The 18,916-nt window shown below is 38.7% G+C and overlaps 1 protein-coding gene across 1 annotated transcript; it reads left to right on the top strand.

The window, feature by feature from the left end:
* The first annotated feature begins 8,367 nt into the window (after positions 1–8,367).
* On the top strand, positions 8,368–18,904 carry LOC124053192 (equilibrative nucleoside transporter 1-like). Its single transcript, XM_046378206.1, has 13 exons — positions 8,368–8,661; positions 9,790–9,877; positions 10,535–10,616; positions 11,251–11,423; positions 11,657–11,796; positions 12,302–12,436; positions 12,540–12,637; positions 13,062–13,140; positions 13,296–13,363; positions 14,190–14,298; positions 16,872–16,957; positions 17,070–17,269; positions 17,662–18,904. Exons 2-13 carry the CDS (start codon positions 9,852–9,854, stop codon positions 17,771–17,773), a joined length of 1,308 nt encoding a protein of 435 aa, XP_046234162.1. The 5' UTR covers positions 8,368–8,661; positions 9,790–9,851; the 3' UTR covers positions 17,774–18,904.
* The last annotated feature ends 12 nt before the right edge of the window (positions 18,905–18,916 follow it).

Here is an 18,916-nt window from a genome sequence, read left to right as displayed (position 1 = left end):
TACTGGAAACAGCAATTAAACTTGTAACGGGAGTAAACTGTTCCATTACACCTCCCCCCCATCTGTCAAATATCACTAACCTCTCTGCCGTTTTCTCCCTCACAGCCGCACAGCTGGAGATACTGGAAAAAGGTCTTACTTTCATTCCAACACCCAACCCACCCACCCGACCGGAGCTCAGAGGGGATCTCCACACTTTCCACAGGAGGCTAAAATTATTGGATCATTTTCAGGGATTGCAGAGGCGGGAGCCTGTGCTCTTCACTGGGCCGTCTCACTGGCAACCACACACTGACACTATTTCACCCGCTATATCACAGCTTATCCATAACAATAACCACGCACTCAGACACTGGCGCCCCCGCCCACATGGAACACCCAACATTAGTCAGGAACAAAAACACATCATTAAATCATTAAGTAATTGCAAACACATAGTTATAAAACCAGCAGACAAGGGGGGTCAAATTGTCATACAAGACAGGGACAACTACATATTAGAGGCACACAGACAGTTAAACAACAGCACGTATTATAAAACATTACAACATCCATTACAATTAGACACACAAACATTAGTTAGGCAAATAACAGACCAACTTTACACACAAAAATTCATCACTTTCAAACAAAAACAATACCTGGACGGCCCAGATGAGCCCAGGCCCCGCCTCTTTTACCTGCTCCCAAAGATCCACAAGCCTCCTGGGACGTGGACGGTCCCCTCTGTTGTTCCGGTCGGTCGTCCCATTGTCAGCGACTGTGGTTCAGAATCCTATAGAATAACAGAATACATAGACTACTTTATTAATCCACTCTCCAAACTCCACCCTAGTTATATTCAGGACACCTACGATTTTGTTAATAAAATAAGAAATCTCCACCTACCCAATCACACACTCCTCTTTTCAATAGACATTGATTCATTATATACTAACATAGAAACCCCACTTGGCCTCGCTGCCATACAACACATATTCAGTAAATACCCCGATCCTTCCAGACCCGACAGTCATATTTTACAGTTGCTGCACCTTACGCTCACGAGAAACGACTTCATGTTCAATAACCAGCACTATCTCCAGCTGTGCGGCTGCGCCATGGGCCGGAAATATGCACCTGCATATGCTGACATCTACCTGGCCCATTGGGAGGAAACGGTATTCACAAAGTTATCCATCAAACCCCTTCTCTATCTCCGGTACCTGGACGACATCTTTGGCCTCTGGGACAGTACACTGGAAGACTTCAACACATTTATGGATACACTGAATTCACACCACCCAAAAATAAAACTTAAACACAATCTACAACCAGTAACAGTGGAGTTCCTCGATACGTGCGTCTTCTTCCGCAGCTCCAGTGACCAGACAAAAACACTGGCCACTAAAGTATTTTTCAAGGAAACAGACCGCCACGCACTCCTTCACAAAACCAGTTATCACCCCAAACATACGTACAGAGGCCTGATAAAATCCCAGCTGATACGCTTCCACAGAATCTGTTCTTTTCCGGAGCACGTGGAGGAGGCCACCAGGACCCTTTTTAGTGCGCTGAGGACCAGGGGCTACTCGAGGCGCTTCCTTAGGACCGTTAAGGCAGAGACCAGCCGGACATTTAAAGAAAAATACAACAACAACTGCCCTCGGCCGCCCGGACCCGCCCTCGTCCCCTTGGTAATGACATATTCAGAGAACTTAAAAGGCTTACTGTCTACTCTGAGGGCTAATTTTGAGGGGGCGAGGGAGGGCTGTGGCGTGCTGAGGGATTGCCGGCTGATTTCTGCCTATAGAAGGAACAAAAATTTGAAAGACCTGTTGGTCCATTCGGACATAAATAATAAAAAAAACCAGCAGAACAGGGAAGCGTCTCGAGGCTCGGGGATTGGTTTTATTCGTCTCCCCCACATTTTTAACCCCTTTGCCAAGACGGGCATCAATCCGTTGCAGTCCTTGAACCCCACAACCAGAAATACAGTATATGCAATCCGATGCAAGGCCTGCCACAAACTTTATGTGGGGGAGACCAGACATGAAATAGAAACTAGAGTAAAACAACACCTTTATAAAATGAATAATGGGAGTGGCACAAGTGTCCTGTATGAGCATTTTAAACTCCATGGCCAACACAATGTTGAGAGTATGGGCCTGGAAAGCAATAGGGATTGGACCACTGTTCAGAGACGAGCCGCAGAGAGGAAATGGATCCATCTCTTAAAAACAATAGAGCCTACAGGACTCAATGAAAAGTACAACTGAGGGATCCATTTCCATTTGGTAAAGTATGTTTTTAGTATTTATTAGTAATACTGATCTCCTGATCTCCCAGGGCCTCTTTCCCACAGGAAGTTGACTGAATCACAGTGCGGCTGGGAAAAGGGTTTTTATTACTATTTTTATTTTTATATTATCTTTTTAATATATATTAGTTACCTATTTATTGATTCAGATTCAGATTTTATTCTTTTAGATCCCACATTCTTAACATAAGAATGGACACTTATTTTAAATATTTTTGTATTACATTTTATGCATGCGTTTCTCTGGTTTTATGAATTGAACTGAGCACTTAATTTGATGTTTGTATGGCACTTTTATATCAAGCACTTACTTTTATGTCTTATTTTATTATAAGTGTGCATTTTTATCTTAAAGTCTTTTGCTCTTGATTTTATAGGGGAGGTGGGACCCCTCCACTTTTTTAAAAAAAAATTTTTACAAAAATGTTTTATCCATTTATTTATTCCCCCCTCTTCTCTTTTGTAATGTATATATGTGTATATGTATGTGTATAGATGTGTATGTGTATATGTATGTGTGTAGGTATTTATATATATATATATATATATATATGTATGTGTGTGTGTGTATATGGATGTATGTAGGTTTGTGTGTATGGGTGTGGGTACATATGTATGGGTATATGTACATATAGATATGGGGGTTGGGTGTATATAGATATATATAGATATATATATGTATATATGTGGATGGATGCTTTTTATAGAAATACACATATAATTATTTTTAACTCACAGCCTGTATTCCATAAGGAACTCAGTTCGCGGATATTTTATCAACTCCAAACATAGTGTCCGGATGAGAGACCCTGGGAGATCGGAGCTTATTGATAAAAGAGGTATTTCCTGCGGCCTTACCTGCTCATGGGCCCAATGGCAATGCATGTTGGACGGGTGTTATCCAACCTACAAGGTTTTAGGGGGAATTTTAACACAACAAATTTATAAAAAAATTTTTTTAAAAAAAGCCAACATGGTCCCTGGATCTCCGAGAGCCCGTGCCCCCCGGAGCACCCCTCATTGGCGGGGTGCTGCGTCCAAACCTAACCTAACCCTTGTCTAATACCTACACTTATCGTCTTTTCTAATTTTTTTTTTTTTTTTTTTTTTTTTTTTTCTAAATTAATAAAACTGGTTGCTCCTGGTGGGATTCGAATCCCGTGTTGTGGGTGGTGTGCCTTTCCCCATGCCTATTTTGGCAGATGACTACTCTGCTCCCAGACTTCAGAATATTAACATACTTAAGCTCCATGACTTATTTTAATAAGTGATCTGTCATGTCATTCCTTTTTGTTTGCTCAAACCATCATGATTTTATTAACTCCGGTCACTTTCTCTGCCATCAGAATCAGAATCAGAAAAGACTTTATTGCCATGTAAGTGAAGAGGTTTCACATTACTAGGAATTTGTCTTGGTGATTGGTGCATACATAGAACATAACAGTAACATATAATTGAAGAATAAAAAATAAATAAATAAATAAATAAAAATAAAAAAATAAAATAAAAAAAATAAAAATAAAAAATAACAAAAATAAAATAGAATAAGGTAACACAAAATAAAATAAGTGAAATAAATACTTTACTGGAGGTAGTTCAAAGTAAGGTAGTGCAGGGTGGAGTATAGTGCAAGTGGGTGAGGTAGACAGTGCAAATGAACTGCAGGTGGACAGTGAATGAGCAAAATTAATTGCTAAGGTGCAGGGCAGCATGTTAGTCAGTTGTGTTCAACAGTCTAACAGCACAGGGGAAGAAACTGAACTTGTGGCGTGAGGTTTTGGTCCGAATGGACCGTAACCTCCTGCCTGAAGGGAGTTTCACAAAGAGTCCATGTCCAGGGTGAGAAGGGTCAGCTGTGATCCGACCTGCACGCCTCAGAGTCCTGGAGGTGTACAGGTCTTGGAGAGATGGAAGGCTGCAGCCGATCACCTTCTCAGCAGAGCGCACAGCACGCTGCAGTCTGTGCTTGTCCCTGGCGGTGGCCCCAGCTTACCACACGGTGATGGAGGAGGTGAGGATGGACTCGATGATGGCTGTGTAGAACTGAACCATCACCTTGGTAGGCACCTTGAGTTTCCTCAGTTGCCGCAGGAAGAACATCCTCTGCTGGGCCCTTTTGATGAGGGAGCTGATGGTCAGCTCCCACTTGAGGTCCCGGGTGATGGTGGTACCCAGGAAGCGGAAGGAGTCCACCGTGGAGATGGGGGTGTCTGTCAGGGTGAGGGGGAGCGATGGAGCTGGCACTTTCCGAAAGTCGATGATCATCTCCACCGTCTTCTGGGCGTTCAGCTCCAGGTGGTTGTTACCGCACCAGGACACCAGACGGTCCACCTCCCTCCTGTAGGCAGACTCAACTCAAAAAGTTTTCCGATACTGGTGCAAACAATTAAATTTAACATCGAAATAGACCCTAATCAGGCTACTTATAATTCAGCTAATTCAACTTCTGATAATCCACCCCCACCAGTAACTCCCACTCCTACCACAGTAGCAGATCGCACCCAATTACAGTTAGATATGGATTCGAATATCTTAAACTTATCCTCTTTACTTACGCTCTCCCCTGCGCAAGTTCAACTTTTAGAAAGAGGTCTCTCTTTCATCCCCCGCCCTACAAAATATGACTGGGAGGAACTTCGAAGGGACATCCACAATTACCACAGACGCCTTAAAATCATTGATCATTTTCATACCCGGCCCAATCACCAGTATACACTGTTTACTTATTCGTCTAGCTGGGAACCTACCTTCTTACAGACTAATCAACATATCCAGACACTGATTAAAACGGACAATCGTACCCTGCGTTCATACCAACCCCCGTCGGATATTTCAGATAACCTGACGGGGGCTGAACGCAGGGCCCTCAAACAACTTTCCCGGAACCCTAATATCATCATAAAACCGGCTGATAAAGGCTCCAAAGTGGTAATTCTTGACAGACAACAATATTTATTAGAAGCGAACCGCCAACTTTCAAACACCACTTACTATAAACCTATTGCTAGTACACTTCAACACAACACTCAGACACAAATTCATAGTATTATTTCTTCTTTACATATCAAAAAATACATCACTGCAAAACAGAAACATTTTCTAATGGGCCCCAATGTTCCCCGACCAAGGCTTTTCTATCTTCTTCCCAAAATTCATAAGGATCCCGCAACTTGGACTATTCCCTTCGAGGTTCCTCCCGGTCGCCCCATAGTCTCCGACTGTAATAGCGTAACTTATAATGTCTCTCAATACATTGACCACTTTCTCAATCCCCTATCCACTAAACACCCCAGCTACGTTAAAGACACCTATCACTTTCTGGACAAAATCCGTCCCATGACTGTTCCCATGCACTCTTACCTCTTCACCATAGACATAGATAGTCTAATACTTAAAATTACTTACTCTCTGCTTACAAAATAATGATTTCATGTTTAACAATAGCCATTATCTACAAATACATGGAACAGCCATGGGCCAAAAGTTCGCACCTTCCTACGCCAATATTTATATGAGCGAGTGGGAGCGAGAAGCATTGGCCAAGTGCCCACTTCAACCTTCCCTTTTCCTTCGTTTCTTAGATGACATTATAGGCATCTGGCCACATAGTTTAACAGAATTCAAAAAATTCACTCAAATTCTTAATAATCATCACCCCTCCATAAAAATTAAATCAACTATACACCCAGATCAGATTAACTTTCTGGATATTACGGTTTTCTTTCAGGCCATAGATTCAATCTCCAAACGTCCACTTACCAAAGTTTTCTTTAAAGCTACTGATACGCATGCCCTTCTTCATAAGCTTAGCTATCATCCTAAACATACATTCAGAGGGATTATCAAATCCCAAATCGTTCGATTTCACCGCATTTCTTCTTTACAATCTGATCTCCAGCATTCTATCCGCATTCTGTTTAACTCACTTCGAAAAAGACATTATTCAAAAAAGTTTCTGAGACAAATCAAGAATAGCACTTTGGCTGCTCTCGCTCCCACTCGCTCTCTCCATGACCATCCCGCACAGCTTCCCTTTGAAATGCCCCCACAGCCACTGGAACCTTCAGTCCCCTCCCCGAATTTGAATTTGCATCCCACTCTCAGTCCCCCATATCCCCCTAACCGAACTAAGGTTTGTACCCCCATTCTCTCACACACACCCACAGGACATGTCCTCCCCTTCATTTCCACCTTCTCACACCGTATAACAGGTTTACATAAACAAATAAAGAATAACTTTTCTCGTATTCAATTACGTCACCCCTCTCTCCAGAATCATAAACTCATCTCAGCTTACCGGAGGAACCCCAACCTCCAAAGTATATTAGTCAAGTCGAAGTTCACTCCCCACAATAATAACCCCAAAGCCCTGGAACACAACCATTATCATCATAGAAAACTGATCACCAATCCGTACAGTAAACTGTCATTTCCACCCCATGGTTCCTTGTCCTTGCATCACAGTAATATAGTATACATCATCACTTGCACTATCTGCTATAAACATTATATTGGTGAGACTCAGCATACACTTTTGACCCGCTTTAAACAACACCTCCGGAATATTAGGCTCAATTCACTCCCTACCCATTTAGTCACACATTTTCAGCAGCATCCTCCAGAATCACTTATTATCACAGGCCTAGAAGCCAACATCCATTGGACGACCGGGCAAAGGAAGAGAGCGGAGAGAATTTGGATTGAGAGGCTGGGAACCATTACTCCCAAGGGTCTTAATGACATCCCTTAACATATTTTAATATTTTAGACAACACCAAAAACCAGGAGCAAACCAAAAAAAATATTATTTTTTTTTTTGTGTACATATAGGGATGTAAATATGGAGTATTTTATCACTTATATATTTTAATTTGTTATTTAATTGATTATTTTCTTTTTCATGTATTTCTCTGTGGTGGAATTTTATGAACTGAAATTTTGATTGATTTATTCTGCATGCTTTGGATTATCTTGGATATGAATTTTGGTGTTTTTATACTTTCTTCAATAATTATGATTGATTGATTACTTTTGCATGCCTTATATTATATAAAGTTTCACCAGCATCAATTATTTACTTATTTATTCATACATTTTCATATATATATTTATACATAGATATATATATATAATTTATTGATTTATTTATTTATTTTATTTTATTTTATTTTATTTTATTTTATTTTTTTGCCAAACCCGCAACATTATCCCTTATCCCAACCTAAATCCCCGATTCCTAACCTTAACCCTAGGACCCCTAACCCTAACCCTAATAAAAGCTAACTTTATACTTGATATAACAAAGGCGAAACTGAATGCGGCGGGCTGGGGCAGTGGCCTTCCGGGAAGGACCGTGCACTTCCTGTCTCCCTTATGGGGAGGCAGGTTAACTTTAAATTCCTAACTCTGCTTTCACCCTCTTAACCCTAACCCTAACCCACTGGTTTTATGTGTTTCTGGTGGGGCAGAGCCTCATCCTATTATTAATGATTGAAACTAATCAGTGCTGTATTGCATTGATTGAAGCTGTTAATAATTAATCACTGAGATGGTAAAAATTGTTATAGACAAAATGTAAAATGTCTTGATAATAATTATAAATGCTAATAAATATGAGAAAGAAAAATCATTTAATTAATTTTATTTCAACCCTACAGATTTTAATTGAAATTTTAATATTTATAGGTATCAGTCTGTGAACATTCACTTAATTTTTTTTCTTTATTTTATAGATTTCTATAATTTTCTTTTGTATTAATTGAAGAAATTACTTAATGTCATTGATTTATCTTTTTTCATGTAAGGAGTAGGAGGAGCACTGATTATAAGTCAAGTCACTTCTGCTGAAATATTATGATTGTTTTTTACAAATTAATGAGAAACTACTCAAAGTGTAGGCAGTTTATTCAACATAAATAAAATGTATTAAAATTGTGTGACCTTTGAATTTGATATTTATTATCATGCTTTGGGTGCTTCCTTGTAACTGAGCTGTGAGTTTGTTCTCTTCTGTTATCACATTGTCATCATTTACACAGAAACAAAGTCCACTGAACAGACTGATATCAGTGGTCAGAGGCCATTTGTCACCACACTCTGAAGAACTGATTCTGCTGAAATTGCACGAAGGTAGTCAGATGAGTGGAGGAAGAGAAAAGAAAGAGGATTTGAATAAATGTCACAGAAACAGGAAGCAATGTTTCAAAACTGAGTGGAGAGAACAGCTGACTGAAAGAGACTGAAGATTCAAACTAAGTGAATATTTAACAAAACGCCACATGATTTAAGAGAAAATTGAGAGTTTGACAAACTGACTCTAAGAGAACATCTGGACTTGTTTTCATTCTGCAGAAACACTCAAGGTAAAACCTGCAGATGTTTTTCATATTATTTCATATTATATAAGTTGTTTTTATTAAATTATGTGTATTAATTTATTCTTTTGTGAATTTTTAAAATTATTTTAAGAAAACAAGCAAATGTGAAAGGATTCACTTCCTCCACCACACATGATCTCAGCGCTTTAATACTTAACTACTACTACTACTACTGCTGATGGTGCATTCAGGAGCACTCAGATATCTGAAGTTCAAGTATCAGCACCTATGGGTTTTTTTTCTCTTTTTCTTTTTGGAAAAGTGTCTAAAGTTTGATGTTTTTGATTTATTATGTAGTAATCCTGCAGTAGTATAGGAGTTATAGTATATATAGCAGTAGTCATAGTATAGCAGTAATCATATTTTTATGGTAGAATCGTACTGGTAGTAGTCACAATAGTAATTAGTGTTTTATTAATTAGTGTATATTTACTTTCAAAATGTACAAGATTTTACTAGTAACCTAAATGCAATAAGTGACTTTACGACATTACTGTGTCAATCAAATGACTAAATGTTTCTTCAGACCAATAAAAATAGCACATAAGAATGAGTATAGGCATTTTGAATCAGAGGAGGTTTGCTTGTTTGTTTGCAGTTATTGCATTAGTTTTGCATAGCAGCGGCTGTTTTTCCTGGGGTCCACAAAGATTTACATGGTGAAAATACTAAATGCACATCTATTACTCACAAAACATAACAGTGCAATGAAAATAAATCAAAAAGACACTATTTAATTTACACAATCACTAAGAAAATAGATTAATATTATTGAGCTTAGAATGGAAATAGAATATTTGTTCACCTAAGTATACTCATTAATTATTAATTTTAAAACTACTTATCTCTTCTTTTAAATTTCATATATAATATTTTTATTTTGGAAGTAGATCACATACCTATATAAGATAAAACATACATATATGTATCTACGTTATTATAACATTGATAATAAAAACCATCAATGCATACGGCACATCTATATGTGCTTTATTCTGTCGGATTAGGGTTAGTTTACAGTTCAGACCTCAGAAAGATTCACCTCCCCTTTCCGTTTGTCTGTATCACTTTGTCACACTTTGAGCTACTTTAAGCCCTCTCTGTTTCTTACAGGATCTTTTCAGTCCACCAGGTCTCCACTCCTTCAGTTCAGTCCTTAAGGTCTTGACAGAAAAATGGCCAGCAGCTCACCAAGGGACAAGTGAGTCAAAAACACCTTAAGTAAAACTACTAAAGTACTTTCATTGTTTCACTATTTTATTATCATTTTGAAATAATGTGAATGATCAATTCTACAGCATGATTGACAGTTTGTAAACAAACTTACAATTAAATTACTTAGTTAGGTTTTCATTAAATATTTGCAACAGAGTCAATTCATGTCAAAGAGTCAGGGTGTTGGTGTGGAAGGGCAGTGTTGTTGGAGATGGTTCGCATGGTGAGGAAGCAGGAGGAACAGTTCAACAGGAGGGTTCAATTATGTTTTGGTAGAGTAATAACAGACCGTGAATCTTCACATTAAACCAGGAAGATTTGTGGAGAGAAGTGATATGTTCCTTTACTGTTTAACGTTCTTATTGTTATTGAAGGTGGAGTTCAGTCCATTGTGTTTGGTAATTGTCACCTCTGTCCACAGTCCAGAGTATTTGAAGTTTGTGGTTATGGCTAAAGGATTGTTGTAGTCTTTAATGTGAAAGTAGTAGTAAAATTGCAGTAAAATACAACAGGAAAAAAACAGAACAGACAAACACACAACAATACAAACACACCCAATAGAGACACACACCACATCCTGTTGCTCTCATGTGTTCTTTTCAGTTTCAAGTGTGATTTTATTTTTGAAAACATCTTCTTGCAGATATTTTGGTGTCTGGCTGATCTTTTTCATGCTCGGTTTGGGGACACTGCTGCCCTGGAACTTCTTCATGACTGCCACTGCGGTATGATATCACGTTCTCTCTGTGATATCTCCACAAACACACTATCTTCTGGTCTTTGCCAGTTTTATTTTGAAGTAGAGAAAATTTAAACATGGTTCATATCAAATAAAAAAAACAAAAACAACTGCTTTAAAAATAACTGAAGAAAAAATGTGTTTTGTATTTTATTGATTAAAAGATATTAGACTGTATTTTATTATATTAAAAACTGTAGGTGATTGCTGTAAAACAAGAGAAACAGCTATACAACAAAAATGTCTTCTGCAGATCTAGCAAAGATCTAGATAAAGATTTAAACTGTAACTGGTTTTCATGAAGTCACAAAATTAAAGATCATACAGAAAGACTGAAGAAGGCAGGGATTGCAGGAAACTCTGACAAACTCAGCGGCTACAGGGAACAAAAGAAACACACATAAGGCATACAAGGAGTGCACAGGTGTCCAAAGGGAAGGTAAGATAGATGCCAAATTGCATTTTATTGACTCAGGACTTGGGTTTGGAGCTGAAAGTGACAGAACAGATGTCAGAAATTATTTAGAGACATACCTACACATTGTTGGTTTTAGTCTAAACTCAGATCAAATCAAATCAGATTATGAATAAGAGAATAATTCCACAGTCTGTGTCTCCAGTACTTCACTGGCCGTCTGAAGGACTCCTCACTGAGTGATTCCTCGGCCAATCAGACAGAGCCATCAGGTGAGCAACGCGGCATTCTGGAGGCCAAATTCAACAATGTGATGACACTGTGTGCTATGCTGCCGCTGCTTCTCTGCACCTGCCTCAACTCCTTCTTGTATTCACTGTGAGTACTGCAAAACACCAACAGTGAAGAGTTCTGCAACCTTTACTAGTACATACTTTAAGACTTTATGTTCAACTTCACAGTTTCTGTCTCTGTGTTTGATCTGTCAGCTTGGACTTTACCAAGCAGCCTGATTCTCATTCAGTCTGTTAAGACTCATTGAACAGCTACATTTTTTCATCATGTAAAGTCAGACCTCTCAGCTGTGCTTCGGTTTCTTCTGTCTGTGTCAGTATTTCCCAGCGACTGCGTGTGATGGGCAGTCTGCTCATCATCATGTTTGTCTTCATCGTCACTGCTGTCCTTGTTAAAGTTCCTCTGGAGCCACTGCCCTTCTTTTCTGTCACCATGGTGAAGATCATCATCATCAACTGTGAGTCACTTTGTTATGATTTTACTAGGATGAGGACCCAAAAACAGCAGATCATTTGGGATGTGAGGAAGAGAAGGAAAAAACACAGACCTTTATTTCAGGATTAACCGTAGGAATCTAATTACTAATCTTTTAAAATTCTCAGAGATTCCAGGGAATTAGTATACCAGGGGAGTCGGGCTGAGTGTTTTTAGTCTTTGTACTTATGCTACTGGATACTGAATTTCCCTCAGGATCAATACTGCAGAGAGAGGATGAAGTTGATTGCCCAGGATGAAGAACACCTGTGCAGGTGAAAACTAGCAGGAGGAATTAAAGCCAGCCTTTCCCAGCTCTGCTGAAAACAAACACAAACACAGACAGAGAGAACAGAACAGTAACAAACCCGAACAAAGGGAATCAGAGAACAGAACCAAAACCCCCAAATTATTGATCTTTTTGTCCGGAGTGGTGCTGCAGGGCTGTCTGTTTATTGATCAGTTGTTGTTTGTTTGTTTATTGACAGCCTTTGGGGCAGTGCTGCAGGGAAGCCTGTTTGGCATGGCTGGGTTACTGCCAGCTTCTTACACGACTCCCATCATGAGTGGTCAGGGACTTGCTGGAAGCTTTGCTGCCTTCGCCATGATCTGTGCCATCGCAAGTCAGATCATTAACTCATCAATAATTCATTAATAACTTCTATGAAATGTTCAAAATGTAACAACATAAAAATTATTTCTCTTCCCTTCCTTCCTCTCCTGTAGGTGGCTCAGAGCTTCAGGATGCAGCATTTGGTTATTTCATCACAGCCTGTGCTGTTATTTTTCTTTCCATCCTCTCCTACATCCTGCTGCCTAAACTGGTACCTGACACACACACACACACACACACAGCTAACCACTCCCACAGGAAGTGACACAACATCTCTTCACATCCACAAGTCCACTACAGAGTGAAACAAAGAAGTGAGATTCACTAACCTAGAGGTATCATAGTTTACCTTTACTTGTATACCTATGTGCCATGTGACAACAACCTTACGATGTCACATGAAAGCTGAGCTCTGACTGGCTAACACGGCTGTGATATTAAATTCATTTTAATAAATGAAATAATAAGTGAAATCAGTTTGAACTTGCAGGAACTTTTTCTTTAATGACACATTCTTCATTCTCAATGTGTATACATGTACATGATAAAACAGTACTTACTACTTCTGTTATCCAGTCAGGTTTGATGGTTTGTAAATAAAGTCAGAAACTTTTTCATGTTTCCTGTGTTTTCAGGAATTTTTCCAGTTTTATCAGGAGACAAACAGGAAACCAAAATCAGATGAGGAGAACTCCGTAAATCTGATGCACAGAGGTTTGAGAAAGGAAAACACTATCAGCCCCAAAAAAAGTTTACATTTAAAATAACTATTTTAAGTTTAGTTTAGTTTAGATTTTGTCTGGTTGAGTTTCTCTTTGCAGACATTTGTGTTGAAGCTCCTGTTATCAGGAATAATTTTTCTTCTGCAGAGAATGGAAGTGAAGCAGCTGATCAGAACAGACGACAGGACATCTCCATAATGATCATTTTTAAGAAGGTCAGTGAGACAAAAATATAATAGTTTTAACTGACTTATCAATAAAATTATGAAAGGACATTGAAAAACACACTAGAAACTCTTCATCGACTTCTGGCTTTTTAAACTCTGCTGTTTACTTTGTGATTATGCTTTTTGTCTTTGTTGCCTGACAGTCATAGCAGATACTCACCTCTGCACACACATTCTTGTTTTGTTTGATCCTCTCTATTCTTATGTCTTCTTGCTGATAATATTTTGTCCTTTTGGGCACAGGACTTTAGTTGACCTGTCTTGTTGCCAAAATGGATGCGGGCTGGTATAAAACAGAGTCACAGCTAAAACCACCTAAAGGACTGGGGACAACCCAAAGCAATGACACCAGCACAAGAAAGATTGGAAAACTAAATTCAATGTAACAAAAAGAAAATAAAACCAAGAAGGGGCCTCACTGAGCTTCATCCCTACAGATTGATCATTACCAGCACTAGGCTGTTACATACATGCACACATACATATTACATTGTAACCACTTTTTATTTTATGAACTGTGAACATCAATAAAGTATTTATTTTCAATTTCTCTTTACTTAAATACAAATCTACATTTTTATACACTCGCACAACACGCTTTCATGCATTTACACAAATATGTTAAATAAAAAGACAAATAAAAATCTGTACCATATTCACATCGTTATGGTCACCTGTTTGTACAGTCACATCTGACAACAGGTGACTGCTCAGGTGTGACAGGAGCAATGTTTAACTTTATGATAATAGACTGATAACTGTGTGTGTGTGTAAAACCTTTAATCCTTTGCTGCCTGCTGACCTTTGCGTTCAGATCTGGCTGTTGGCTCTGTCCGTCTGCTTCACCTTCACCATCACCATCGGCATGTTTCCCGCCATCACCGCCGACACCAAATCCACCCTTTCTGATGGAGGCTCCTGGGGTGAGTTGAAGCTTCACCTCTCTAAATAAGCACTTCAGAATTTATTTTCTTTGCTGGTCCCAAGTGCTGGATGATCAGCCATTAGCTGCGTGTGATTGGCAAGCAGGCTTTGCATCTCATCATGGATTTTGTTCTTTTACTGTCCAACACAAAAGTTCACTTGCAGCTGCATAAAGAAGGTTTTTCCTTCACTGGGTGGCTGCTGTTGTTGATATTAATGTTGTTTTTGTTTTTATTCTTTTTCTGTTTCAAGTTCTTGTTGTTCAGGTTGTTTTGGTTCTAATTCTTGTTTTTTGCTTCTGTTTTTTTCTTTTTCCTGTTTTTGTGCTTTTTGCTGTTGTTGCTCATTTTGAGGTCCTTGTTGTGGTACTTGATGTTTTTGTTCTTTATTTTTTTTGTTGCAGTTTTGCTGATCATATTCGCGTCTCTCAGTTGTTTACTCATTTCATTTAAACTACAGGTCTTTGCTGTGAAGCACGACTTGCAGTCAGTCAACTCTGGATTAACTCTCGGTTTTCCATGTTGTTAAGCTGGTTTACTTACTACTATGGTACATGACCACATAACATGCTGCACACCAAACTTACTCTGGCTATGTTCCAGATAACAGATCAAAACATATAAAACTGAATACTCACAAGATACAAGACAGGTTTATTTGTCACATACACAATCATACACGGTACAATGTGCAGTGAAATTCTTTATGTCCCTGCTACCAAAAAATAGGTAAATAAAAAATTTAAATTTAAAGAAAAATAATAAAATTAAACTTAAATTTAAAAAAAGTGAAAATGTGCAGTATTTACAAGTGGTATTTACATCTAGTGCATATAGTGCAGGTGGGAGTGGGATTGTCCAGATTAACGCTCACTGTTGAGCAGACGGATGGCCTGGGGGAAGAAGCTTCTCCTCATCCTCTCAGTGTTGGTTCTCAGGCAGCAGAACCGACGGCCTGATGGCAACAGGGAGAAGAGTGAGTGTCCGGGGTGATGGGGCTGCCTGAGGATCTTCTCGGCTCTCGACCTGCATCGTTTGGTGTAAATGTCCTGCAGGTCGGGTAAAGTTGTTCTGATTGTCCACTCAGCTGAGCGGACTTCCCTCCTAAAGGCCGAGAGGTCCTGCTTTGTACAGCTGCCCATCCATGTGGTGATGCTCCCACTCAAGATGCTCCGACTCAAGATGACCAATCATTTCTGTAGAAATTGACATAATTCATTCATTCATTCATAGAAGATCCTGGAGCTCAGCGAGCAAATCACTTTTTCTCACTTCCACTGGCTTGTGTTGTTACTTTGTATTGGGTCCTGACAATGTTGTGGGTTATGTGGTTTTATGGTTAGGGTTAACCTATGTACTGCTTTGAATGACATTTTTAGATATATTTTGCATTTATTCCCAAGTCAGTTTGACACAAGCAGGCTGAAAGAACAAACTATCAAAGTCTACGAACCCTGAGAACACATCTAAGCAACACATTAATGTAATGGAATACACAAATGCAATTATAATCAGATGTTGTGCCCTAAAGAGTGATATGTCAGACAGATCAGAGAAGTGCAACACAAAGTGAGCTGGACAGATCCAGACTCTCTGTGTGAGCTGGCTTGGCAAAAACCTGAATCTATTGGGAGATAATAAGCTTCACCACAACAGTCATCAACTTTCTTTACTTCACGTACTGCCTCCTTCGGCAAAGAGGGGCAGGCTGTTATAACAAAGAGTTATGAAGCACATAAAAATTGTCACAGCAAAACCCAGCACTGATGCTATGTGGAATGCAGTCAGAATTTATTCCACCACTCAGTTTCTCTTGTTTGTTTCTGACAGCTGCATCCTGCAGAGCTCTGAGATTCTAAGCTCTATACAGAACACTAAACCATCAGACTGAAGACCTGCATTCATTCTGTGGACTCACTTCAGTTCTTGGACAAATAACTGATAAATAACTGTAATTAATTTGAAGATAGATGGAGATAGATAGATACTTTACTCATTCCCAAGGGAAATTCACATATGAACATCATCTGTGATATGCCTTGAACAATCAAGATAATTAATAAACAGGAGGTGTAACAGCATCAAAATACATTTTGAATGTAGGTCTACATTGTAAAAAAAAATGCTATTCATATCACTGCTTCATCATCATCCACAAGTACTGACTTTAATTTATTTATGTATTAAGAATAAAAAATGATTAAAAAAATATAAAAAAGACGCACATTAATTTAGCAGTGAAGTACTTGAACATGTCTGGTAAAAACTGTCTGGTAAAAACATGTCTGGCATTTTTTTTTTATTTCATGGATAGGATAGGTAAGTCACGACTTACCTTCTGCTTACCACCGGGGTTTAGTGATTCTTTAACGTGCTTCATCTTAAAAGCACAAAGGAGTGGATGAAGTCTGTGTTAGGTATCATCATTAGGGTATCATCAACACTCCATAACCTCAGACACAAACCATTTGTGTCCACTCGTCTCAGCAAACCCCACAGTTTGACGTCTTTTCGAATTAAACCTGCAAACTCTGATAAACTTCCTCTTTGATGAGACTTAATTTCTTTGACAGTGCATTACTTCATCCCAGTCAGCTGCTTCCTGCTCTTTAACTTGTGTGACTGGGGAGGGCGGAGCTTAACAGCCATTTGTATGTGGGTGAGTTTCATATCAACAAAACAACAGTAAATTCCCATCCTGTCTTTCCTGTCATCATTCCTGTCACTTCATACGGATCGATTGATTGATCAGCTGTTGTCTCTGTTTGCAGCCGGAGAAGGACAGTCTGTTACTTCCTGTGTCCATCATGTGTCGCCTTGTATTTGTTCCTCTCTTCATGTTGTGTAACGTTCAGCCTCGCCTCCACCTGCCAGTCTTCTTCCATCATGATGCCTGGTTCGTCTTCTTCATGATCCTCTTCGCCTTCAGTAATGGATACCTGGCCAGCCTGTGCATGTGCTATGGACCAAAGTAAGAAACTGACAGAAAATAAAACACCAAAACACACTGGAACACATCTATTGTTGGTGTATTTTGTGATTAACATGGCAGTATTTCACAGTAAATTTGAGAATACTCTCTACTCTGCCATTTGCACAATACCGCTGTAAATATTGTTGTCATCCCTGACATTGTTTATATTTTTTTTATTCTGGTAGTTCTTATATTTTTTATAGTTATAAAGTGCTGTTTTATATTTAATGTAGTTGGTGTTGGTTATTGGGCTTATACCGGGACCAGGGAAACAAATTTTGTTCCACCTCATGTTCCACCTCATTTCTACATGTGTGAAATGACAATTAAGCTCCTTGAATCCTTGTATCCTTGAATATTTGATCAGTATCTCTCTTTTTGTTCCACAGAAACGTTCTTCCTCATGAAGCTGAAACAGCCGGAGCCATCATGGCTTTCTTTCTGTCTTTGGGTTTGGCTTTAGGAGCTGCTCTGTCCTTCATCTTGAGAGCACTGGTTTAACTGGAAACTACATCTTTATGACTGGTTTAACTTGAAAAATGCCTGTTTACTACTGGATTACCCGGAAGACAAACTTTTCTGTTCAACATTCAGGGTTTTACAGCTGAGTTTTTCAGAATGAACCTGCAGTTCTACAACCAAATTCACATTTTGTCCTGATGGTGGCGCTGCAGGGGGCTATTCAGTACAGATCATATTTGTCTGTTGACTGACATCTGAAAGGATGAAGGCTGAAAACTGACAGCAAGAGAAACACGCACACATTAAATATTTAGAGAAAGGACATGTTCGCTTAAAGTCTTTTATTACAGCTTCATTACATCAGGAAACTGGAAACGTTTAATTATAGTATAGTGTCTGTTACTCTTCTAGTCCTCATAGCAGTTTGTAATAACATTCTGCACATGTTGTCTTGCAGCTTAAAAGATGACACTCGGCTTTGACTGCAGAGAGAATTCATCACTTCTGACTTTAATATTTTACATCATCCAAATGAACTTACCTTCTGAACTTTCACTTTTCTTTATAGACTTTCAGCTAAAAGGAATCATTTTTCATCATATGTTTTGATATTTGTAGAATACAAAGGAACAGTAGACACATAAAACAAAGATTTATTTTTATAGGATTATGTAGATAATACAGACATTCTGAGCAAGTGAAGACCAAACCAAAAAAATCTTCACAGATTTATCGATCAGTTTTTAATTTGGTTTGATTCATGAAATTCAGATTTTGTTTTAGTTTGCTTTGAACAGTCAGGATGAAGTTGTAAAAGCAAATAATAAAACCAAACCGACTTGCAAAAGAACAGAAATCTGGATTGTTGCAACAACATCTGCTCACAAAAAAGAATCAGTAGTACAAGGGAAATTAATAAATCATGTTGCTGGGGAATATCTTTAAACCTTCTTATGTTAAAGAAGGTTCTTCTGTTATGTTGATAAAGTTGTTAAAATCTGAACTGAAGGCCAAACAGCCTAATGACTGCTGGACACACTCGGAAATGTTTAATTAATAGTTTTAACGTTTTTGTTTTCCATGCCGCTGTCATTCCGTGCAATAAATGTAATTAAAACCTTTATATATATATCTTTGTTTTTTGTGATTAAAGATGCAGCTGCTCCTCCATATGTGTGTGTT

The sequence above is a fragment of the Scatophagus argus genome, chromosome 2 (genome assembly GCF_020382885.2).
Source record: "Scatophagus argus isolate fScaArg1 chromosome 2, fScaArg1.pri, whole genome shotgun sequence".
Taxonomy (NCBI): domain Eukaryota; kingdom Metazoa; phylum Chordata; class Actinopteri; family Scatophagidae; genus Scatophagus; species Scatophagus argus.
Note: the sequence above shows the minus strand (reverse complement) of the source record. Positions and strands in the feature narration are given on the sequence as shown.